General features: G+C 34.4%; 1 protein-coding gene and 3 long non-coding RNA genes across 5 annotated transcripts; 3 read left to right on the top strand and 1 right to left on the bottom strand.

The window, feature by feature from the left end:
* Nucleotides 1–589: 589 nt before the first annotated feature.
* Nucleotides 590–24486, bottom strand: LOC103494945 (taxadiene 5-alpha hydroxylase-like). Its single transcript, XM_008456331.3, has 4 exons — nt 23959–24486; nt 12372–12822; nt 5637–5824; nt 590–1096 (listed from the first exon to the last, which is right to left on the bottom strand). Exons 1-4 carry the CDS (start codon nt 24457–24459, stop codon nt 794–796), a joined length of 1443 nt encoding a protein of 480 aa, XP_008454553.2. The 5' UTR covers nt 24460–24486; the 3' UTR covers nt 590–793.
* On the top strand, nt 1453–5131 carry LOC127148867 (uncharacterized). Of its 2 annotated transcripts, none has more exons than XR_007820064.1 (8): nt 1453–1803; nt 1973–2115; nt 2199–2445; nt 2542–2661; nt 2739–2962; nt 3740–3860; nt 3966–4038; nt 4816–5131. It is a non-coding gene; the product is annotated as an uncharacterized LOC127148867 (long non-coding RNA). The 2 variants fall into 2 exon arrangements; XR_007820063.1 differs by having other exon boundaries at nt 1455–1803; nt 2549–2661.
* LOC127148868 (uncharacterized) lies at nt 12411–13220 on the top strand. Its single transcript, XR_007820065.1, has 2 exons — nt 12411–12552; nt 12658–13220. It is a non-coding gene; the product is annotated as an uncharacterized LOC127148868 (long non-coding RNA).
* Nucleotides 13559–19225, top strand: LOC103494944 (uncharacterized). Its single transcript, XR_538732.3, has 3 exons — nt 13559–15538; nt 16812–17764; nt 17943–19225. It is a non-coding gene; the product is annotated as an uncharacterized LOC103494944 (long non-coding RNA).
* Nucleotides 24487–24865: the final 379 nt, after the last annotated feature.

The following is a 24865-nucleotide window of genomic DNA, read 5'->3' as shown; positions in this document are numbered from 1 at the left end:
TCAAATCTAAATGATCATGTACCAAAAAATCTTGAAAAAAAATCGTTGAGATTTGGCTACCCAAATTTAAACGATAAAATATAAACGATCGTGTACCAAAAATTTTTGGAAAAAGATCGTTTAAATTTGACTACTCAAATTTAAACGATTAAATATAAATAATTGTGAACAAAAGGATCTTGAAAAAAATAGTTTAGATTTGGGTAGCCAAATCTAAACGTTCCTGTAAGAAATAATAGTCAAATCTAAACGATCGTTTACCAAATATATTATGCGCACTGGGTGCCAATTAATCATCGAGCATTTTTGGTATTTTTCAACTTGTGGACATTTTTCGTTTTCGAAATTGTTATATACAATGTAAATATATATGTGTATGTATATATTAATGATAAAAATATAAAGACTAAAATCCAACGAACTACAACAGTAGAATAAAAAATGACATTTTATCCCATAATTTAGATATGCACGTTTAGATTTTCAATTTACAAAGAAACAATCAGAAGTCAATATGAGGAAATGAACAATAAGCAACACTTAGCTTAGGCAGCAACTCTATAGACAAAACTTATAAAATAGACATTAAAGAAAACAAATATAAATATATAGAATAGTAATTCAAATGTTGACCCACACATAAAATTCAAATGTTGACCCACACATAAAATTCAAATGTTGACCCACACATAAACTATTGGATTTGTGCTCAAGTTTGTATCATTCGAGAGAATCTAACAAATCTCCATTACATTAATATGAACTTCATAGGACTTATATATGATTGAGGTTTTTATGATTTGGGAAAAATTTGGATGGGAAGGCCTTTGTTGGGCATCAAAGTTGGATCTCTAGTCAAGGAATCTTGTGAACATGAGAGGTTCCAAGTGAATTGAGTGATTAGGTAATGAATAGTAACAAGAGTTTCAAGCTTTGCAAATTCATAGCCAGGGCAAATTCTAGGTCCTCCACCAAAAGCAATGAAAGAAAATGGTGGAATTGGTGTTTGGGTTTGATCAAATCTACTTGGCTCAAACTTTTGTGGGTCTCCAAATATTGTCTCATCCAAATGTGTCGTTGATGCTGCCCAAAATATCTGAATTATGCATTCGTAACACGTTAATTAAATGGTAGTTTAAACTACCTATTAAATACAAAATTTGGAAATTCAAGAAGTAACCTATTAGTCATAAACTAAAATGTTCCCAGACTTTATTAATTAATATATACCTTTTACAATTTTATAGGCTAGTTGATCAATAGAAAATTAAATGATGGAGAGATATAATAGTAATGTTTTAAAGTATATGCACTAGATAGAAACTATAATGAATATGATCTTCAAGGATCTTCAAGGACTAAATATACCACTAGAACAAATATAGGCTTTAATGTCGGTTGGGAAAAATGGAAAATGAACATTAATGTCGGTTTTGAAAACGCGGATGTTTAATGTCGGTTTTCCACCGACATTAAAGACTAAGCTTTAATGTCGGTTTTAAACCGACATTAAAGGTCCGCCATTTTGAAAACCGACATTAAAGGTCCATTTAATTTTTTTTTAATAATTTTATTTTGTGAAAAAATAATAGTCTCTCTCTTACTTTACTCTTTCGACCCTCTCCTACTCGCGCAATCCCTTTTCTTCTCCAAATGAATTCGTCCATTTCTTCTTCGGCGACTTTTTCTTCTCCGATGCCCGTTCCTTCTCCGACTTTTTCTCATTGTTTTTCTCATCTTCTTTTCTTTTTCTGAATCCTTCCCATATTCATCCAAAGGCATGCTCATCCACTTTCTGTAGAGGTAAATTCGTATTTTACATTTTCCATTCTTCATCTTCGATTTTGATTTTCGATTTTCATTTGGGTTTCCTTCCTTTGAGTTTCTGTTTTCCCGTTTCGTTCAATGGGAATGTTGCGGTTGATTGATTTGTTTTTTTATAATTTTATGAACTATTCATATCCAACTTTAGGGTTTAGGGTCGAATCACCATCGCTCTCTATTTTCTCTTCTTCTTCGATAGTTCCGTCACTCTCTTCTTATGGATTGTTGGTCCCTTTCTCTCCCTCTCGACGACGAGTTCAAGAAGCTCGTCAATCGTATGAACCCTCACAGGTTTCTTTTTCTCTTTAATCTTCGATTTTCATTATGGGTTTTGTTTACTCTGTTTCTTTTCTTAAATGGGTTTTGTTTTCCAGGGTTACCATTGATAATGATTCCATCAGAAAAGCTACTCCGATTAAGGTCTTTTTTTTTTCTACTTCAATTATTATTTATCCCTTCCATTAAGCCCTTTCATTGCATCAGCAAGCAGCCGAAAACCAACTCCGGCAGCAGCTCAACTCACCAACCGTGCTGCTGTTCTCATCTGCCTCTTCCTAACCGACATTGGCGAGCTCCGCGTCATCCTCACAAAGCGAGCCTCTACGCTTTCTTCCCACTCTGGTAAGTCTCAATCCCAAACGCGAATTCATTTTTGTGAAATTGAAGTTGTTTTGAATGGCAGTAGATTAGGACGACGATTAGATAATTGACATTCAGGGTGCAGGGGAAGTTGCACTCCCTGGCGGAAAAAGGGACCTGAGTGATGCAGACGATGTTGCGACGGCATTGAGGGAGGCAGAGGAGGAAATTGGATTAGCCCCTGCTCTCCCCTAATTGGTGAATCCCCTAATTGAAAGTTTTTGGACTTGGTTTCTGAGTTTACAAGAAAAGTTTCTTCTTGACTGAATGTGCAGGAGAAGTTCTACTAGACGGACGTGACATAAAAACTTTGAAGCTGAGATGGTTAAGGCAGCAGATAGGATTGGTGAGCCAAGAACCTGCTCTTTTCGCTACCACCATCAAGGAGAATATACTCTTAGGCAGACCTGAGGCAGACCAACTTGAGGTGGAGGAAGCTGCTCGAGTCGCCAATGCTCATTCATTCATTATCAAACTTCCTGAAGGCTATGACACCCAGGTTAGATATCATCTCAAAGCTAATCTGCTAAAATGTGATACTTTTAATCACCCTACCCTCCAATGCCTTGAAAGTTGAAAGGTAAAGCTAAACTTCAACATTTTCCACTGATAAATGTTATTGTTAATGGTGTTTAGTGGTTATCCTGTCAGATTAGTTTGAAGGCCTCAGTTATTAAAGAATGTACTAGGCAATATCTTAATGTTTGGAGCAAAAGAAACCTGTTTTGATTTTTCTTAAGCTTAAAAGGTTTTTTTTATATATAAATCTAACTAATATACATATGCGATGATTTACTTATGCCTTTTCTTATACCATTTGCTTCTCCTATTTTGAATAGCAAAAGGAAATATTATATTGATTTTAACAAGGTTAAACCGACTTTTTCCCCCTCTTTTATGTGCAAGTGAGAAGAAATGTTTTGGTCCTACAAACAATGGAAACAGGATAACATGCCTTGGTCAACAATGCATGTGCAGAAATAAATAGGTTTTTAACTTGTCTACTCTGACAAATCAAAACCACATAAACTAGTGGAGGGACATATGAAGCATATGGTTATGGAGATTGAATAGAAAATAGTCAATGCTGACATCTATTTACAAAGAATATAAAATTATTTACACCTTTATATATTGTGTTTCTAGTTTAACCAGGAATTGCTTTTAAGCCATATTTTGCATTTTGCTGCTAATTCGAACCCTTTTTGGTGGTTGTTGTCTCGTGTAATTTATGAATTTCCCACCATTTCACATGTGATGTGTATTCTCTGTGCAGAAGGGTATGACTGTAGTTCCTGTCCTTGGTAAGTTTATCTAGCAAGGAAGCATTCAATCCAACTCCAAATGCTGGTGAAGTAGATGCAGTATTTGATGTTCCCTTGGAAATGTTCCTTAAGGTTCATCATATTGTTTGATGTTAACTCTGATTAAATTAAATTACACAGAATGGTTGTGATTGTTGTTTCATTCTGTATTAGTCTCACACTTTGAAGTTGCCACAGGATGAGAAAAGAAGAGCAGTGGAGAAGGAATGGATGGGATATAATTATCTACTACACTTTTTTGACTACGAATGTAAGTTTAGGTGACTCCTTTTAATGGCAATTATACTTCTGGTATTGTGCTGTACCATCTCATGTTGTATATGATGTATATTCACTAAAAGCAATTTTTCTAACATAGAGTCTTTGGAGTTGTTTGGGTTCAGAGTTGCCGTAGTTTGTGGTTATTGTAATTTGTGGGATTATATAATAGTTTTGTGGAGTTAGAATAGTTTGACTTTGGGGTGTAGGCTATTTTAGTCTGACTATATAGTTTGTGTTTGTGGTGAAGATTTAGTCATTGGTGGTTGGTTCATTGTACTGTAACTTGCCTGTTCAAGGCTCTTTGGCATTGGCTTTCTTGATGGAGCAATAAAGGTGTTGTAGAATTGCTCTTCATCACAATTCTCAGAGGATATGATGTATGTATATCTAAAAGGTAGGTGTAGGAAATATTTTTCATGTAACAACCAACAGGATGCCATATTTATTATTTATTCACAAAGTTCATTGTTGTTTCTAGTTTGTTGCCATATTTTTCAGTCAGGTTATGGCAAGGAGGAAATACCGCTGGCCCTGGTGTGGTGTTTTTTCTTTTGAAGATTAAAAAAAAAAAATCTTTGTGATATGTGGTTTGCTTGCTTTGAACGACCTTTTTTTCTCTTAAATAAGTTGGTTTCTGTTTTTTACATTTTTGTTTTGTTTGTGATATGGATACTTAGTTACGTAGGTTTCGGTTGCGAGACTTGCAATTATAACTAGGTCATAAAATTGTTACTTATCAATTCAACCATCTTGATGTCTTTTACAGGGAGATATCACTAAACAAATGACTGCAATAGAAGAAATGGTTGCAAGTGAGTACAATTAGCCAGACCCTTATCTTTGTGACAAGATCTTGAAGATGGTCATTTGTGAAGCGTTCTAGTTTGCTATTAGTTGCAATTTTAGTTATTGCTCTCTCAATATATTCTTTTTCTTTCTTTCTTTCTTTTTTTCCAAAGGATGATCAATGTATAATAATTAAGCTTCATAACTTCTTTGTATTTGGAGCCAAGTTGTATATAAATGTACACATTATTAAGATTTCATTTTGTATATGTACAAGTAAAAGATTTCATTTTTAACTATTTGGTGTCATACAAAATGGACAATAATGCAAGGATTTAATAAAAATAAATTTGAAAAAACGACATTAAAGACAGCTTTAATGTCGGTTAAAAAAAAATTAAAGACATCTTTAATGTCGGTTATCCACCGACATTAAAGATAAACCGACATTAAAGGCCTTCAATAACACCTTCAAAGATGTCGGTTTATAACCGACATTGAAGGCCTTTAATGTCGGTTTATAACCGACATTAAAGATGTCTTTAATGTCGGTTATAAACCGACATTGAAGCCCAACCGACATTAAAGCCCTTTAATAACGCTCGCAAAGATGTCGGTCGCCAAGTGACATTAAAGGCCTTTAATGTCGGTTTTAAACCGACATTAAAGGCCAAATTTCTTGTAGTGTACCATTTTCAAAAATGGAAAAAATGAAAAAATAAATTGCATATGATAGTTGATATAGTAAAAGGAAAGAAGCTAATTAAAGGGTGTGTGAAGTAATTAATATAATATACTTACTTGCCATCCTTTTGGAATTGTGTAGGCACCCAATTGAATGTCTTTAAGGGCCACTCTAAAGCCTCCAAAAACTGGAGGGTAAAGTCTCAAGGTTTCCATTGCTACTCTCCATGTGTACTTCATCTTTGAAACATCTTCCCAAGTCAGTGCCTCCCCTCTTTCTTTGCTTCTAGCTATTTCTTCGTGCTCTAAAACCCATAACAATTTAGAGTTCATATAATGTTAAATTACAATCGTCTTGAGATGAATGACTTCATTTTAGTTTGCAACAACTCCTCTAAATGAGAAACACTAAGTTGGAGAGAGTATCTCAATTACTATTAAAGCTAAATTCATTTTTGACTCGACACAAATACGAGTAGTTTTAACTTTCTAACGAGGAACTCAATTCAACTCAATATTTTCTTTTATCGAATTTATATAAGATGACACATTCACAATAATATTATAACTTACCATTTTTTAGAAAGAAACTGATGAGGTTCTTTAGAGATTCTCAGCAGAAAAACTCTAAAGAACCTCTAAAGAACCTACATCAAGCCCATAAATATATTCAATAAAAACAGGGACAATAAGTCTAATACATGGAAAAGGGGAGGCTTAAGTTAAGCCAATTAAAAGTTATATATACCATGTAAATTTAAAGCTATAGAGGAAGAGGAATAATTCTTGAAGATTTTGTTTTTAGAAAGCTAAATAGTTGTATGGTTGCATATGGATTCCCAGATTGTTTCAGAGTCTATCGAAGATCCATTGAAAATTCTTCTATTTCTTTTCAACCAAATTGACCACACGAGAGCCACCATAATGTTGAAGGAAATAAGACCTTTTTTTTGTCTTAGTTCTCTAGTTGATAAATTAAAGTTATCATGGAGCTTAGACTATCAAAATTCTCATTTCTCCTTAGAATAGCATTTGTCTTATGCCATAGGTAAGAAGCCGTCTGGCAAGATAGAAAAACATGGCTTCCCGATTTGCTATCTTTCTTGCACAAAACACACCAGCTAGGATTCAAACACAGAGACTTCGACCTCATATGGATTTTATCTGTGGTTAGGACTCAATCATTAATTAGAGTCCATAAAAATTTTTTGCATTTTTTGGGGATTTTTGTTTTCCAGAGATTTATGTAAGCTTGTGGATGAAAGCTATGGGCTCGGGTTGGCAGATGCAAGCAAAAAGCAGATTTCACTGATTTTACAGAGAAACTTTGATTGTTATTTAACCTCCAAATCAGGATATCTCTGCCATTCTGATCCAGAAAGCTAGGAAGGGCTGATTTGATCTCCCTCCATTGTTCTTGTTCCCTATCATTGAGAGGTCTTCTTGGGTCAAAGTCCCAATCCTTGTTCTTTCGTTCCACATATCTTTAATGGATCATTCTTTTGATCTGGAAAGAGCAAAGAGCGTAGGGAATCTTGTTTTTAGAGAAGCATCACTATTCCACTTGTGATTCCAGAAGGATAATGTTTCACCATTTTGAATTTTCTAAATTAAATTCTCATTGAACCAATGGTACCTGCTTGTGATGGCCTTCCATGGAGCATTGGAGCTGCTAAATTTGCTTAAAGTAAGCACTTCTCCCTTTTGGGATTTTTCATATTTAGCATCAATGAATTTTCTCCATAGTACTAAAGGCTCATTATGATATCTCCATAGCAATTGATTGAGGAGGGCAAAGTTTGTCGACTCAACAGATGTGATGCCTAGTCCTCATTTCTCCTTTGTGAGGGTTGCTATCTTCCAAGAGACCGAAATTAAAGCTCTTTTCTCTATATTAAAGGTAGATGTTTTCAAAATTGCCTTTCCAAAGGAAGTTTCTCCATTGTTTTTCTTTTCTTTTTTTTTTTTTTTTTTGCAGCAAATTTTAGGAGCTTTGAAGACTTAAAGCTGATATGTAGGAATGTTTGCTAAGGAAGAGTTGATCATGGTTAGTCAGCCACCTTTAGAAATGAGAGCATACTTCCAGTTATTCAGTTTTTTGTGAATCTTTTTAGTAATGATGTCCTAAAAAGAGCTTGCTCTCAGCTTGCCTCCAAGGGGCATCCCTAAGTATGTTATAGGGAGGAAAATAGTGTTTATGCCCCAACCCTTGGCTACCTTGTCAGATCTTTCTTTGTTGACATTGATAGGGGAGATAGAGGTCTTTATAAGGTTGATGTTAAGACTATAGGCAGCTTCGAAGAGATGAATTGTGAACTGAAGATTTTTTATGCTTTCAACATTGTCTTGGACAAAGAGCAGAATATCGTCAGCAAAGGGTAGATATGTAAGGTTTATATCTTTGATGATCACTCCTTTTATCTTATTCAGATTCTCTAAATGTTTTAGAAGGCAACTGAAATAATCCATAGCTAAAATAAATATAAAAGGGGATATGGGATCTCCTTGTTTGATACCTCTCTTTGGCTTTATTTTACCACATGGCTTACCGTTGATAAGAATTGAATATTGGACCGTAGTGATGCAACTTTTGATCCAATCCCTTCATTTTTGTGGAAAGCTTTTCTTCTTCAAGATGTAGTCGATGAACTCCCAGCTAATTTTGTTAAAGGCTTTATCAATATCAATTTTGATGACAAAACCTTTGGTTTTTTGTTTTCTCCATAGGTCTATTGCTTCATTTGCAACCAGGATAGCATTAGTGATTTGCCTATCTTTGGCAAAAGCTATCTGGTTCTCTGAAATATTGGTTTGTAGAACTTCTTTGAGCCTTGATGAGAGCATTTTGGCCATGACTTTATATAAGGAAGTGGTCAGACTAATTGGTCTGTAGTTAGCTACATAGATGCTTCTCTCCTTTTCGACTATAAAAGCAATGTAGGTTTCATTTTTTATCTTGTTGATCTTGGCATTTTGAAAAAAAATCCTGTATTATTTTCTTTATGTCAGGCTTTAAAATGTTCTAGAATTTTTTTAAAAAGTCAAGGGTGAAACCGTCTGGGTCTGGGGCTTTATTACCTTCAAATGAGAAAATTGAGCTTCAAATTTCTTCCTTATAAAAGAGAGATATAAGACTGTCAGAAGATATGTTTTCTATTGGGTTCCATTCAAGGTTGTCAATGAGGTAGCTGATCTTATTTTTTGAAGAATAAATGTTGTTGAAATGAGCTACAAAAACTTTTTGGATATCTTCATTTGTGCTATGTTTGATGTCATCTTTATCGTAGATGCCAGAAATTTGATTTCTTCTTCTTCTAGCAAACTTTGTGGAAAAAGTTTGTGTTTTCATCATCTTCCTTGATCCAGAGTCTTTTTGCTCTTTGAGCCCAATATTGGGCTTCTTTGATGGTGGCATTGAGTAGGTCAAATTTGAAAGTCTTCCTTCTGTCTATGTCATCCTTGGTAAGGGAGTTTTGAGATTCCAAAGAGTATTTTTTTCAATTTCAGACCTCCAAAGGACAATGTCTTACTCTTTCATACATTTTTTGTTATGCTCCCAACTTTTGGTCTTTTTAGCTAACTGCTTGAGCCTCATCATGAAAGAAAAACTCAGATGACCTTCTTGTTGATTGTCCTCCCACCAATTTGCAATTGGTGTTTTAAAGTTGTCTTCTTTAATCCATTGATTGTTGAATCTGAAAGGAGAGGGACCCCAGGTAAGTGTGGGGGCTTCAACGAAAATAGGATAGTGATCTGAGGTGATTCTTGTAAGAAGCCTGCATTGGTGATGGGAGAATCTCTGCTCCAAATTTGGAGTGTAAAGGAATTTATCCAACCTTGATAGCACCGGGACTTCTCTCATCAGGTGTAAGATCCATTGATGAAGGGGGGTTCAATGAGAAGGAAACTAAGGATGAAAGAATTGAACTTTTTCATGTTGTATTTGGCTGGGTTTGGGGTTGCTGTTTTTTTTTTCTCCATCTAACCACGTTAAAGTCCCCTCCTATGATCTAGTTTGGACCACAAAGATCTGCTAATCATTTTAGTTCTTCCCAAAAAATGCTTCTTCTTTTTCTGTTTGCAGGGCCATACACAGTAGAAAACCACCAATTAAAACCATCACTATTTATAATATTAGCAGAGATTGAAAAGGACCCTTTTATAAAGTTAACAACATTGTGTTTCAAATCATCCCACATAAGAAGGATTCCTCTTAAGTGACCTTCAACTTTTTAGAGAGGTATTTGATACTTATAGAGCTCCAAAGAGATTTGATGATTCTATTATTAATAGCATATTCAGTTTAGTTTCAGTAAGGCATACAAAGTCAGAGACATAGCTAAAAATTTCTTTTTTTTATTTGAACTCTTTTTCGTGGAGAGCTAATCCCTCTTACATTCCGTGTTAGACATTTCATGGTGAACTGTTTGATCCCAAAGGCTCATAGCCTATTTCAACATTGTTTTCATTTTCCATATTGATCTTGGGGGTGCTAGCAAAGTTGTCAAATGTTGATGCGAGCTTGAGGTTGTTATCCTTGAGCCAGTTGATGAGCTGGTTTTTGAAAAGTTCCTCACTTATCTCCGCTTTCTAGTCCACCCTTCATTTTGTTCTTCTTCTTCTTCACTATCCACTAGAGTAACCAAGCTATCTCTTATAATCTCTGACTGTGTAGGAGAGACTTGAATTGGAGTCATGATTGGAGAGTTTGGACTAGAGATATGTTCCATTTCCATGTCCTCATGAAGGGGAGATATTGTCCCTAGCTCTACTATCTGGTTTATGGCCTTTTCCTTCTTCTCTATATCCACAATTTATTTAGCATTGAGCTCGATAGTCTTGTTGTTATTTTTAATCTGTAAATCATCCGAGGACTTTTCTTTTTCTTATGGATGTAGGCAGCTTTTGGTGGGCTGATTTTCAGAGGTTTAGGAGTTCTATCAAAGCTTGTGGGACTTCCTTTGAACGTGGGGCTTTCAATTCGGAGAGGGCATTTTCGGGGTTTTAGAAGAAAGTTTTGTTTTTTAGTGAGGGGAAACTAACTTTCCTCTTTGGAAATTTATTCTTCTGTAATTCCTCATGGTGATCAGCAAATACCATAATGCTCTTCCCTTTATCCAACTTCCCTGAAATGACAAACTGTAGCCTTCCATCATTGCCCCTACCTCCATAAGAGTTGTCAGAGATAATGATGACCTTGGAAGTTGCATCTAGAGAATTTGTAATGGTCAGTCGTTTGTTATTGTTCTGATTGTGCTTGTGAGGATTCCTTTTCTTTTATCTTTTTTCAACAGCGGGATGGCAATGAACCCCATGAAAGAAAATTTCTCAGCTTCGAAATCGAATTCATTGAACTCCAGGGCGGCTTGTCTTTACTGTTCATAATGTTGATTTGTGCTGGAATGAAACCTATGTAGTTATGTCTGATCTTCAATCTGACTTCAATTAAGTCTATCTTTCTCATTGTTGATTTTGAAACTTCTACTAACTCTCCACATGCGTCCTCTATCTGTCTGTAGGAGTTCATATTACATGCCTTCAATGGGAGACCTCTGAAGCTTGTCCAACCTCCATAACTTGGTACCAGTTTTGGGCAACCATGTATATTTTCCGCCCAAACTTCAAACTTAACATAAAACTTACCTACAATGGTACACCCTCTGTTGCTACAAAGGAGTTTAACCTGCTCCTTTTCTTGCAAAAGAATGATCGCTTTCACCACATGGAAAGGCTGATAAGTTAAGTTTGTTTTGATTTGTTTTAACAGCTTTGAAGATACGATCCTAGTCGTCATGCAGGTATCTTCTTGTTATAACCACAATTTTTTCCCAATTTATCTGAACTTCTTCATAGTGACCAAATCTTGTTTTTTCATTTTATTTTTCATTTTCAGATGAGCTCTCATCACTTGAACTTTCATAAGTTGGAACTTCCGCGTATGATCTTTTTCTTGCACTTTTTCCTTCTGTTTCTATTTTCGATGAGGAGAAGGAGAGATGGGTTCCTCTGCTAGCTTGTCCTTTTGTGCTAAGGAGGAGGAAGAAAGGTATTTTTCTGCTACTTCTTTGTAGTTGCTGTTGAGAAATGATCTCCACCCAGTTAGTTCTACGCTCTCTGGTATCAGAAGGCACCCCTTTCTTTCTTTGTTCTCCACTTTGAATATTTCGGCTAAAATGTCCTTTTTGTTCTGTGTTCTACTTAGCCATAGGAATTGACCATCACCTCGATTTTCCATAAAAGAAAAAAAACTTGTTTTTTGGAGTATTGATTAGAGCAGAGAAAGCTCTTTTCAAACAAGACAGCTCCTCTAGGGTAAGTACAATAATATATGTTTTTCGAGAGCTATATTCTGAAATCACAAATCTCATGATGCTTGCCTTTTTGTCCAGGTCAAGTAAGAAATCTTTTTTTTCTATCTGGCAGTTTCTAGGAAAAAAAATTTAGAGCGACATTGGTGGGGTTGGAGAGAAGGAATTTTCAGGAAAAGGTTAGGGAAAGATTGAGATGTTTCAGGTGAGGGGAACAGCCAGGTATAAAAGGAAAAAAAGAAAGGGTGGTGGATGACGAAAGTTACTTCTTTGTGGGCATGGCATTGATTGGAGCTAAACGTGGGAGTGAAGATTGCTGGTGGCCAATGGTCAGGCTTTGGGAAGTGGAAAGGGCTTTCACTCTCTCTCTCTTCATCATTCTCTCTCGTAACAGTCACTTTATAACTTACTTTAAACACTAAATCTTAAAGACAATCCCAATTTTAATAAAAATAAAATCTCATTTTTTTTCGAAATCATTGAATATCAATCGATCTACACCACTCATTAAGATAGAAAGAGAAACTTATGGAAATATGCATACCTTGAAGAACATCTGCATAAACAGTTGGGTTTGTAGCCAAAACTTTAAGCATAAGAGTAAGCAAAATAGAAGTTGTGTCATGTCCAGCAATCATTAGAAGGATGATATTGTGCAGAATTTCCTCCTCAGTCAAAGCTTGCTCTTTGTCTTTGTTTTTTATTCTAAGCAAATAAGTAATTAGGTCTTTATCATTTTCTTCTTCATTTTCTTTTTTTTGTTCCATTCTTTTTGCCTTGTCTTTCAAAAGTTGCTTCAGTATCTGTTGAACTTTTGCACTTGCTTTCAGGCTGTGGTTATACCTTGTGAATGGGAGATTAATTGGAACAGACCAGATGCCCTCAACCATTGTTTTGAAGCATTGTATTATGCTCTTTCTTGTTGTTCCTTCTTCAATGCCAAACAGGAGAGAGCATATGATGTCAAAGGTCAGAGTTTTCATCAATGGTGCCACCTGTGTTTTTGCAAAAAAAAAAAAAAAAAAAAACAACCAAAATATGTAAAATGTTAAGACCCTAGAACCACAGACTATTGTGCAGATCAGATTGGACAAGGTTGGGAACCAAACTCGAGGGAAGCACGCTATGTTGAAAATTAAATATGTTTTAATTAAATAAGTTATTTGTGAAATGATTTATACGAGTGCTGACAAAAATTAAAGGATGTGAGTTAAAATGTACGTTAAAGTTAATTTAATATAATTTAATATGTATTTCACATTAATTAAGTATAGGATTTAAATTGTTGTATTTAATTGTGGTGTGAGTTATGCTCATGACAATTCTATTTAGGATTGATACGTTGTATTGTAAAATATTCAGGTGTGAAAAGAATAAGTTAAAGTCTTTCAAATAAGTTTTTTAATTCTAATTTTTTGCAATATTCTATTTATGATTATTTATTTGGGGGTGTTCACCATATGCTTCCACAAAGTGGTATCGAGGTTGAGTTGGAGTTAAAAAAAACTTATTTTGCAAATGGCAAACAACAATTGAGTCTTGCCTTCCAAGTACTTCACTGGACCAACTCAATTCGGTTCAGGTGGGCTGGTTTACAAGAATAATAATACCAAACCAAACCGAATTGGTTCCGTTGGCGGTTTAGATTAGGTTAAAATTAAAGAAATTGGTTCTACCACCATTTATTATGTTTGTTGGAAGCCGCGTCGTTCGTACTTGATCGTGACTTCGTGGGTCTCCTCTACTTTGTTCATCTTCATTCTCCTTCGTTCGTTCTCCTTCGTTTTTCCGTCGTGTGCGTTTGGTTTTTACGGTAGCCTGTAGCGTGGGATTGGTTTTTACAGTAGCCTCTTGGGTCAGTTTAAGCTTTTGAGGTATTTTCTTCTTGTTGACGCGACTTACTGTATTTCATAATTAGAAATACAGTATAATGTAATGTAATGTTACATTCTTTATTAGTTCAAATTAAAACAACGGAAGAAGGACTTTGTGTGAGTGATCTAGTCAAAGTGGGGAATCAAATTTTAAGAGAAAGCCAATAAGCAGTAGTGAGGCGTTGAGTTAGAGGCGTTGAGTTAAAGATACTCCTCGTTAAGTTTTCTTTCAGATGAAATTTCTGATGATGCTTCTCCTCCTCTGACTTCATCAAGTTTTCTTTTTTCAGCGTTTGATTTAAATATGTCTAGGATGTTTACTTTTAAATTCCATGATTCTTGCGAAAACATACTCTTCCTTGTGAAATTTATTCAATATTTTAACATACTTGTTGAATTAAATTTCCATTTGAATTTTAATTAATTGAGTTGCTTGATGTTAAATTTGGTTTCGATGACGTCGATGTTTAATTTGAGATACTTTAGGTGAATGGGCTGCTTTTATGTTTGGTATGAATTCCAAAGAATGATTAATAGGTATGGTTTTGATTTTCTCTTTGATTTTTGTATGGTTATTGAGTTCATATTGAGTCTTAGGAAAAATGATATAGTTATTGAGTTATCATCCAGAATAGTGAAATATAAATTTTCGAAGCATCTAATAGCCAATCATCTAACAAATGCATTTGTATACAGAGTGAATATAGAATTGAAACTATGTTATATAGAGAAATTGTTGAAATACCATTGTAATTTTAGAAAATCTTGTATAGAAAAAGTATAAATATTTAAATCTTTTTGTGGGCTCTTTATTTTGTCAAGAACGGAGATGACCTGTATCGATTTGGAATTGATTTTGTTTGAAAAATTGTCTTACTTTATTGTTAAAAATATGATAAAGGTTGGTGTAGCATGTGTTTTTCTTAGTATTAAAAAACAAGACCTGACCCAATTCGGTTCGGTCTAACCCGAATGTGGGCTAGGCCTGTCGGACAGTGCAAATTCGGGTCAGGTCGGTTTTGAAGGAAAACTGACCCGATCCCAACACAATTACACCCATCAAAAGATTATTTAAAAGTAGGCTCGAAGCATATTGAAGAGAAAAAAGAATTGTGCCAAAAGAATTGTGCCAAAAGAATTGTGGGTATAAGCTGTTGAATGCACAGTACTTGTCAAATTGTTCTCTTGCTGGAAGTTTGTGGAACAAAAATTGTAAGCCCTCATTCCATTCTCCTTACATGTATATTATTATTCTCCAAGTTGTGAAATACAAGTTTAAAATTCAAGTGTAAATTTTTATGGGTTAAATCATTTTGTTAAAATAAAAAATAAAAAGAAATTTTAGGAGCAATTTTATTTTGATAATGTTTTGGAAATTTAATAGGTGATGGAAAGGCCAAAATTGAAGTTGGTTTTGAGTTGAGAGCATAAAGGTCATCTGACATTTTCTTTTTTTAAAAAAAAAAGAGAGAAAAGAGAAAATATCTCTCTTCTTCTCCTACTCCATTCTTCCAAAAAAAAATTTTTTTCTTTGTCTTCTCCTTCTTCTTCTCAGCCCCGACCTCCCACTCACGCCACCATTTCTCTCGCACGTCGGTATAACTCCGATGACGACACACACCATCGTCAGGTCTCCGTGCATCATCTCCATCGCGTCCGACAAAACTATCCGATTCTTCAGCTGTTGGTCACGTCTGCGGTTTCGATTGGTGGTGTCGCTGTTGCCACATCTCCCCCACTCGTCGGAGTTTGTCGTCGTTTGGGGTGTCGTCGGAACTCCAAGAGATTGTCGACGACGCCAACCATTTCTCGCCTTTCTTTAGTAAGCTATTTTAACGTGAGTTTCATTCTATTCCATTTGTCTCTCATTGGATCTAAGATTTGGGGTAAAATTTTCTTAGTTTTAGTTGGATTTCATGAAGTTTTTGATTACCCATTAAGTTTCGACTAGAGTTTAGCAATACCCATTACTTTTTGTTGTTAGATTTGGAATCTTAGGAGATTTTAGCTACTGTCCAGCCTTTGGGAAGCTCAAAATTGGGTGTTTTCACACATCTTGGGTAAGATTCTAAACTTTATGGAGCGGGTCTTGAATACCCATTTATTTTTAGCAATAATATTGAGTAATACATAATATTAGATGCTTGATCTTGATTTTAAAAGGTAGTTAGCATGCAATCCATTGAAGTTAAGGGTACTTTGTTAAGTACTTGGTCAGTTTTGGAGTACCGTTGTTGAGTTTTCTTAGGGTTCTTGAATGCCCATTAAGTTTAAGCGTTGAGATTGAATTACCTATGATACTTGGGTCCTAGAGTTGAATGTTAAAGGTTGAAAATAGGCTTTCTTCTAACTTTAGAGTTTTGGTTGAGTGTTGCATATATAAGTTTTGAACACAATGGTTTTAGATCCTATATTCGAATTAAGAAAGGCGTTAACGTGTTTATTGGGTTTCGAACACAATGGTTTTGATAAGGTTGTAGATAAATTTATTGGGTTCTCTCAAAATTCTTAAATACCCATTTAGTACTAGCGCGGACTTTATTTTACCCATATTGTTTTGTATGAGGAATTGAAGATTTAGAGAACTTGGAAGCATTGATCAACATGGTTAAGGTTGTTTTAAACGAGTTCGGTAAGTTCTTAAGTTATTTGCTCGCTAGTTGATATTGAGATTATCAATGGATCTAAATCTCCAAGGTATGGATATTGAATATAAAAGCATATCTACATAAAAGATCCGTTGAATTTGAACCAACTGGGATGCTCATGGGGTTAAGTATCTAGATTTCAAGTCCAAGGGTTCGTAGGTGAAAGGCTTAGTCTAATCCTAAGTGCTTTGAAAATTTGAGGACCTTAAAAACATAAAATGGATTTAGGTGGCCTCATGAAGTTTAAGGTTAGTCGGCTCTTGTTGACATAGTGAAATTAAATCTAAATATCTAAATTTGAAGTTTAAAGGTTTGAAAGTGGATTTTTAGTCTAGTCCAAGGAGATTCGAGAATGTAAGGACTCAACAAATGTAAAATAGCTTGAATAATGAAGTATTTTTAGAGATTATTGTGTTGTCTTTCTAAGTGAAGATAATGATGTGACCTTGAACGTTGTTTCAGGCCAAATTGAAGGAAAAAAGCGCATAATCTTGGCGGATCGAGTTATTGACTATGAGTGGATCATTTTCAAACTTTCTTTGTACATATACATATTATTTTATGATAGTTGAGAAATTACCATGACCTAAACTTGTCATGATGTTTTCTTTTATGTTTAAACAATGTATTTACATATCGTCATTTAAAGAATGTTTATGACTTAGATTTTATAAAAGCGGGTTTCAAGTTCCTACTTTCATTTATACTTAAATCGTGTGTTTATTCATCACGATTTTAAGAATGCATATGGCATGAACTCTTGTATTTCGGAACTGTGGTTGAACCCAAACTTACTAACCAAGTTTTAGATGACAAGTAGTTTCTAAACATTTATTGATTTATAACTAGACTTGAAGGATTGCTTAAAGTATCTATTGATGGCAAAAGATCGAAAATGATTTGAAAATGTGTTTCTAACAATGTTTGTTTTTTAAACTCGAAATATATGATTTTTATGAATGTTGGTGATTACCCTTAAAGCTACGAGAATGTGTTTCTGTAGCGCCACCTATGGTTTTCAGGGGATTCTGGGGCTGAAAAAGGCCGTGACTGGAGATCCGGGAACCTGAACCTAGGTGAGGATATGGATAGAGGATTGTGATATGGCTTTGGGCCTAGCTTAACCCATGGTGGGTGGCTCTATGTGCACATAGGAGCGGTATGTTGTTACCGTGGTTGGCGCTAAGTATGCGTGAGCTCCATTTGGCCGTGTGTTTCCTTGTGGATATGGATCACGTGTGAGCTATTCCGAACCGTGTATTTAGTATGCTATCATGGTCGGACTAGATGGAGGTTGCTATCGTGGTGGATACTAAATATGCATGAGCTAGTTTTGGCTGCATGATTCCTTGGTCATGTGTGAGCTATCTTTGACCGTATATTTAGACGCCTTGCCATCATTGGTTTGGGTACAGGTTTGTTCACTTTACTTTTGGTTTATGGTTATATATGATTTCAATGTTTTAACTACTACTTCGTTATTGATGTTGTATCTAAACAGTTTGAAGATATGTTTTATCAGCTTTTACCTTTTAAAACTTGCCACTCACTGAGTTTTTTTAGCTCACGTTTTCAATGTTTTCTCCCCTCCAGGTAGCGGTTAAGGACCAAGCATTGGTTATGCTTTCCTATCATTGATTGTAGTTTCTCATTCTTGTTGTATTATCTACTTATGTGATCTATTGCATTATTGGGTGATTAGAAGAAGCAATAGTCACGATGAGAATTTGAGTTTGAGAGGTCTTTTATTAGATTGTAATTTTTTTGTAACTAGTTCGTAGTTGAATATAAACTCTGAATAAGATTTTTGAATTGTCTGGATGAGTGTGTGGTGAGACAAACTCGATGTTATTTAAGTTTGAAAAGCATAGAAGTGTGATTTTCTTCTATTTTTTCAGGTGTGGTTAATCCATTTTTAAGGGGAGACACTGTTGAATTTTTTTTAGAATTTTTGGAAAGAATTTTATCAATCTTACATTTGAATAGGATTGTTTTAAGGAGTAGATTCACACCACGATCTAGGTTAGAGGAGAAAACTTAGAACGATGTGTGACAAAAATCCTCAACAAGCATGGATAAAAAGAAAACCACCCATTCATCATCTGAGAGTATTTGGATGTGACTTATGTGCATATACCTTATCAAAAGCTTAAATAGTGTGGTAAGCTTAATGATAAAAGTGAGAGGCATATTTTCGTTGGCTATGATGCAAGCTCAAAAGGCTAGAAACTATATAATCTCATTACAAATAAGACGATGGTTAGTAGAGATGTTGTGTTTGATGATGAAGCATCATGGAATTGGAATGATGAACCAGAAGATTACAAGTTTTTTATTTTTTTTTTCGATGATCCTGATGAGCTAGTGACATTGCTTCTCCATCAACACCACCAAAATTGCCGAATTACTCCATAACAAAACACACCTTCATCATCTACAAGTTCAAGTGAAGGGCCTTGTGACATGAGAAGTTTAAGAGACATATATGATAAAATTGAAGGTCAAAAGTTTTGCTAACCTTACTCTCTTTTGTCTATTTGGTGACAGTGAACCTTTGAATTTTGAAGAAGCTTTTCCAAATGAAAAATAGAAGATTTCTATGGATGAAGAGATAAAAGTTATAAAGAAGAAAAAAGATATGTGGGAATTTTCTACTCATCCAAGTGGAAAGAAAGTAGTAGGTACCAAATGGGCGTTCAAGATAAAAAGAAAAGAAAAGAAAGGAGTTGAGAGATACAAAACAAGATCAGTTGAAAAAGGCTATTCTCAAAGAAAAGACATTGATTATGATGAATTATTTACTCCCGTTACTCGTTTGAAGACCATAAGATTGTTAATTGTGCTTGCTGCTCAAAGTAATTGGAAGATCTTTTAGATGGATGTCAAATCAATATTTTTCAATGGATATCTAGAAGAAGAAGTCTACTTCGAACAATCTCTTGGTTATGCTATGAAAGACCAAGAGGATAAAGTTCTAAAATTGAAAAAAGCTTTGTACGGATTCAAACAAGCACCAAGAATATTGAATATCATAATGAACAAATATTTTCTTGACAATAGGTATTTGAGATGCTCTGATGAGCATTCTCTTCATATTAAGACCAATGGTCATGGAGATATTTTGTTGATTTTTTGTATGTAGAGATGACTTAATTTTTATAGGAAATTTTGCAAGTATGTTCGAAGATCTCAAGAAGACTATGCCCAAGAATTTGAAATGGCAAATATAGGGTTGATGTTATATTATCTTGGCATTGAGGTGAAGTAGTTAGAGAAAGGTATTTGTCATGCCCCCACCCAGAAAGCATCCTCCTTATGTTTCTAGGCGCAAACGTAACTTGGACATCTCCAATGCCCTTATTGAAGCATCACAATGCCCAAACTTGAATTTAGACTTATACTCTTCTCAAGCTTAAACTTATCATCGAAACACCTATTCTTAAGATTTTATGCTTAAAAAAGAACGTGTCTTGTGATATGAAAAAAAACACACACATAAGTTTTAAGAGAATTTAACAATTGTATTCATTCCTTAATAAACTTAGCACAATTACAAGGAAAATACTTTAAAAACTTGTAATGGCCTGCCTTCACAGCATAGCCTTCTCGCTTAGCTCACCTAAGGAAGGGAAACTTAAAATGTAAGCCTAACCCTTAATGAGTGACATTTTAGAAAAACTTTTGGGAATACAAGTACATGTTTAAATTCATTTTGCAAGATCAATTTCATAATGCCTCGTCATGCGTTAAAAACAATAAACATCATATTATATCCTCTGCTTATTCTTTTTGTCAGGACATTGAACTATTCCCATGCACAAACTACTGTGATAACTTGTATCATCATTAGCATCCTTTGGAGATTTACAGGTTCAATTCTAGTTGCTCAGGCAGTCAGCTTGAATGCGAACATCTCTACGCATCCGACCACCTACTCATGGTCATGTGGATCTTTTAACGCATGGTTGCCTTGACTCTTATGTGTACATAATAACTAGCTTATGATAGGAATAAAGCTAACGGTTTACTTGTATACAAGCATCATGTCATGAAATACTTTACTTGGAAACAATTCAACTTAGAAACATACTTTCAAATGGTCATGTTTTTCTTATAAACATAAACAAGTTTGTACATGCATTATTTTACATAACATGACATGACTTTGAAAGAGAAGCTATAGAAATCCTCATTCTTTCTTTGGGAGTGTTACTCACAAAAACTATATGTTTCCTCCTAACCTCCTTCTTAATTCCCTTCTTCTTCTTCTCGCCTGGTGCTCTTTTCGGAGAACTTCAACACTTAAAATTTTCTTATTCCTTTCTTTAAACTTTTAAGGCCTATTTATACTAATCCTAAACTAGATTAGTCATCCTTAAACTCATCTTAGCTCGCTAGCTCTTACTTAGTGCTTTACACATATAGGTTGAAGATCTTTTCTAATCATGCTTAACTTTAACTTAACATGTGAGAAGTTGACTAATCCGAATTATTGAATCATCTTCCTTTCCTCAAAAAAACGTATTACTAAACAACTCTTCTTGTGCTAACTTGACCTAGCACATCACCTAACTTTTTTTTTTGTACTTTTCTTTCTCGCGGCACCTCACGAGAGTGCATACTCCTTTCTCAGAACGTGTCATACTCATACTTAGTCACTTTAATTTCTCTCACCTTAGAACACGTAGTACTTATATTTAGCTTTCTTCTCACCACCTCCCTACTTCAAAATGCGAGCTTCACATTATTTATAACTATCAAGAACGATATACTAGAGAAATTCTAGAGAAGTTCAAGATGATCAATTCTTAGCGTGTCACAGCTTTGATTGAAATGGAAACCAAACTATCCAAATATGAAGAAGAAGATGTTAATCCTTCATATTTCAAAAGTTTGATTGGGAGTTTGAGATATTTGGACTTGCACACGACCAAATATTTTTTCAACCTTGGATTGGTAAGTCGATTTATGGAATCTTCTACAACTACTCATTTGAAAGTAACAAAACAAGTCTTCATTAGCTCAAAGGTACGCTTGATTATAGATTATTTTATTCTTCATTTATGGAATTTAAGCTTGAAGGCTATTGTGATAATGACTGGGTTGGAGATACTAATGATCGAAAGAACACTAGTGGATATGTTTTCTTTGTTGGTAATACTACATTTACTTGGAGTTTTAAGAAGCAACCTATTATGACATTATCCACTTGTGAGGCAGAATATATTGATGCAGCTTCATGCGTCCTGTCATGCAGTTTGGTAAGAATTTTACTAAAGACAATTGGAATTTCACAAGATAATCCAACAATGATCCATGTAGACAATAAGTCAACAATTGCTCTAGTGAAGAATCCATTGTTCTACATAATCGTAGCAAACATATTGATACAAGATTTCTCATAGATTACATTTTAAGGAAGGAGGTTTAAGTTGAATATATGAAGATTGAAGATCAAGTTGCAGGTATTTTCACAAAGCCACCCGAAATTGACGTGTTTAACAAGTTAAGAACTTTGCTTGGAGTTTTCAGAAAACATGTTTAAGGGAGGATGTTGAAAATTAAACATGTTTTTAATTAAATAAGTCGTCATATGTGAATTGATTTATGAGAGTTGGCAAAAATTAAAGAGTTTGAGTTAAAATGTTAGAGTTAATTTAGTATGAGGTTCACACTAATTAATTATGGGATTTAAATTGTTGTGTTTAATTGCGGTGTGAGTTATGCTCACAACAATCCTATAAATATGATTGATATGTTGTATTGTATAAAGTATCCAAATTTGAAGAAGAGAATACACACACAGTGTGTTAAAGTCTTACAAATAAGTTTTTTAATTCTTCTCTTAAATACACACACAGAGTGTTAAAGTCATGACTATTTATTAGGGGTGTTCATTACACGGTTCCAACAGACTAGGTTAAGACCACACAGCATCGACAGTGAATCTTAGTGCAATGAGATATACAAACCAACAAATATATCGACTTCCATTACTCTTCATTGTATTTGTGGTTAATTTGTACATTAGAAATATTTATATTGTTTTATAAATATGAAATTTAAAAAAAATAAAAGAAATTTATAATTTTATATAGGGCGATTTTCGAATATAGTAGAATGAACCAAATACTTTCAAATACCACAATATGAAATTTTGCTATGTTTACACAAGATTTCTAGAGAAACGTGTTTCGTGGTTCATTCTCTAGTATTTGATCTTTTAAGTCTCTTTCGATTGAATGTCTATGCATTTGAGGAAGCGGAGCACATGATGTTCTTGAAATTGGACTCTTGAAAGAAAGTTTGTATCTTAAAAAAACCTTCAATCTTCGAGGTTGGTCAACTTTAGGAGCTAGAGAATCTTCTAGTTGTTGAGAGAACTCTCTAAACTATCTGAAGTAATTAAAAAATTTATGTCCCCTATAAATGAAGATAACTCCATTATTTATAGAGTTGTCTAGTGGCCTTTATGAACTTTGGGCCTAGTTGGTCCATAGATGAGACTTATGAGCTCAATCAAATGAATTTCGGTTATATTTAGCATTTTGACTAAATTAAACTTATTTTTGGCTTAATCGGACTTTAACCAAATAAACAATATTTATTTGGCTTAATCGGACTTATGAGTTATTTGTATTTTATATTAAAAAAATTAAACAAAAAAAAAAGTTATCAAAACATATTTCAAAATTAAAAACAAAAGAATAATATATATATATATATATATATATATATATATATATATATATATATATATATATTAGTATTTATTGTAGGGGTGTAAGAATAACCCGACCAACCCGACAACCCAAACTACCCAACCCATATTATATGAGTTGGGTTGGGTTAGTTTAAAATGTAGATTGGGTTGGGTTGCGGGTTGGAGGGTTGAAAAATTTGGGTCAACCCAACCCAACCCGAATAAATATAATAAATATAAATATTAATATTAATAAATAAATATATATTATATTTCATTATTATTTATTTATTTAATAAAAGTTAAACAATCTTGAGTTACGAGAGTTTTATTTTTTTTACTTAACTTGATGGAAAACATATTCTATTTACGGTTGATGATTTCCATTTACAAACATTAAAATTTAGAAGCAAAAAAAGAAAAAAAAAACAAAACAAAACAACCCGGCAACCCAACCCATATTTTAGGGGTTGGGTTGGGTTGGAAACTTAATTCGGGTTATTCGGGTTGACATCCCAACCAACCCGAAAATATGGGTTTGGTTGAGAATGTCTCCCAACCCAACCCGATTACACCCCTAATCTACTGAAGAGACTAATAGACACTAATAGACATCAATGAAATATAGTAAAAAAATTTAGTATATTTATAAATATTTTTATCCATTAAACTATATTTGAAAATGATTATACAACTTTTTTGTTTGTTGAAAATAATTAGTAAACATGTTTTTAGCCTTTTGTTTTTAGAAAGAAAGCCAAAAACACTTACCAAACATTTATTTATTTATTTATTTATTTATTTATTTGTCTAAAAACCAAAAACTTCTTTGTTTCCTTCACATGTAACAAATTTTTCTAAGAGGAAAAAAAGAAGGAAAAAAAAAAGATTGGTTTGAGAACTCACAGTGACTTTGTTGTTGCCATGCCAATACATGTTCAAATGTCTCCTAACCTCTCCATCCATTTTCTCCACATAACTTCTCAAAGTCTGAGGCCTTAAGAACCAAACCAACGCCCCTCTAACTCTTTTATGATCCTCACCACTCAACTCTGTCAAATTCCTTTTCCCTAAAATCATCTTCAACGACTCGATCTGCCGGTTCGACACCGTCCCCTCCTCCCCCGAAAACACAACCGCCTTGTTTGCTGCCGCCCCATGTACAAACACCGTTGGTTTCCCGAACAGGGTCATCTTTGAAACTGGCCCGTACTTGTCCACTCTCTGCTGCAGCCATTTCTCTGCTGTGTTTGTTCTCATGGCTCCAAGAAGGCTCAGGCTTTGCCCTATAAATGGGACCCCAAGTGCCCCCGGAGGAAGGTTTTTCGCTGCCGAGGACGAGAACCTTGTTCTAAATCTGTGGAAGAGGAATATGGTGATGACAAGAAGGATTATGGGCGTGATCATTTTGCAGCTGGTTCAAATTTCGAGAGAGAGAAAAAAAGTGATGGGTATTGATTTTTTCAGGTCATCACTATTTATTGGTGTGGTAAAGGGGTTTTTAATTTTTTTAAACAAGTGGGGTATGGAGATTTTAACTCGGAGAGTTGAAGAGATAGTATATATTAATTACTGTTAAATTATGCTTATTGGCAATGATGTCTTAAGATTCCTAAGTTGATCTATTGGTCCATGTATCATATATTGAGCTGTAAGTTTAAATATATATAATTAGTTTTGTCGTTGAATTTCCAAGAGCTTAGGTTCTGTGTGTTGAAAAAGAATTTCAATATTTTTTAAAACTTTTATTTGGCAAACAAATGATGATTGTTTAAACAAGTAAAAGAATATAGTTTTTGAGGCGGATTTGCAA

The sequence above is a fragment of the Cucumis melo genome, chromosome 4 (genome assembly GCF_025177605.1).
Source record: "Cucumis melo cultivar AY chromosome 4, USDA_Cmelo_AY_1.0, whole genome shotgun sequence".
In the NCBI taxonomy this organism is placed as follows: domain Eukaryota; kingdom Viridiplantae; phylum Streptophyta; class Magnoliopsida; order Cucurbitales; family Cucurbitaceae; genus Cucumis; species Cucumis melo.
The sequence above is the reverse complement of the archived record's forward strand: the minus strand, read 5'-3'. Positions and strand labels throughout refer to the sequence as shown.

Excerpts from the sequence above, each read along its gene's own strand:
- LOC103494945 (XM_008456331.3), bottom strand. The coding sequence starts at position 24,459 with ATGATCACGCCCATAATCCTTCTTGTCATCACCATATTCCTCTTCCAC. Across the intron at positions 5,825-12,371 it reads TTATGCAGATGTTCTTCAAG|AGCACGAAGAAATAGCTAGA; the intron begins GTATGCATATTT and ends TATGGGTTTTAG. Across the intron at positions 1,097-5,636 it reads CAATTCCAAAAGGATGGCAA|ATATTTTGGGCAGCATCAAC; the intron begins GTAAGTATATTA and ends TGCATAATTCAG.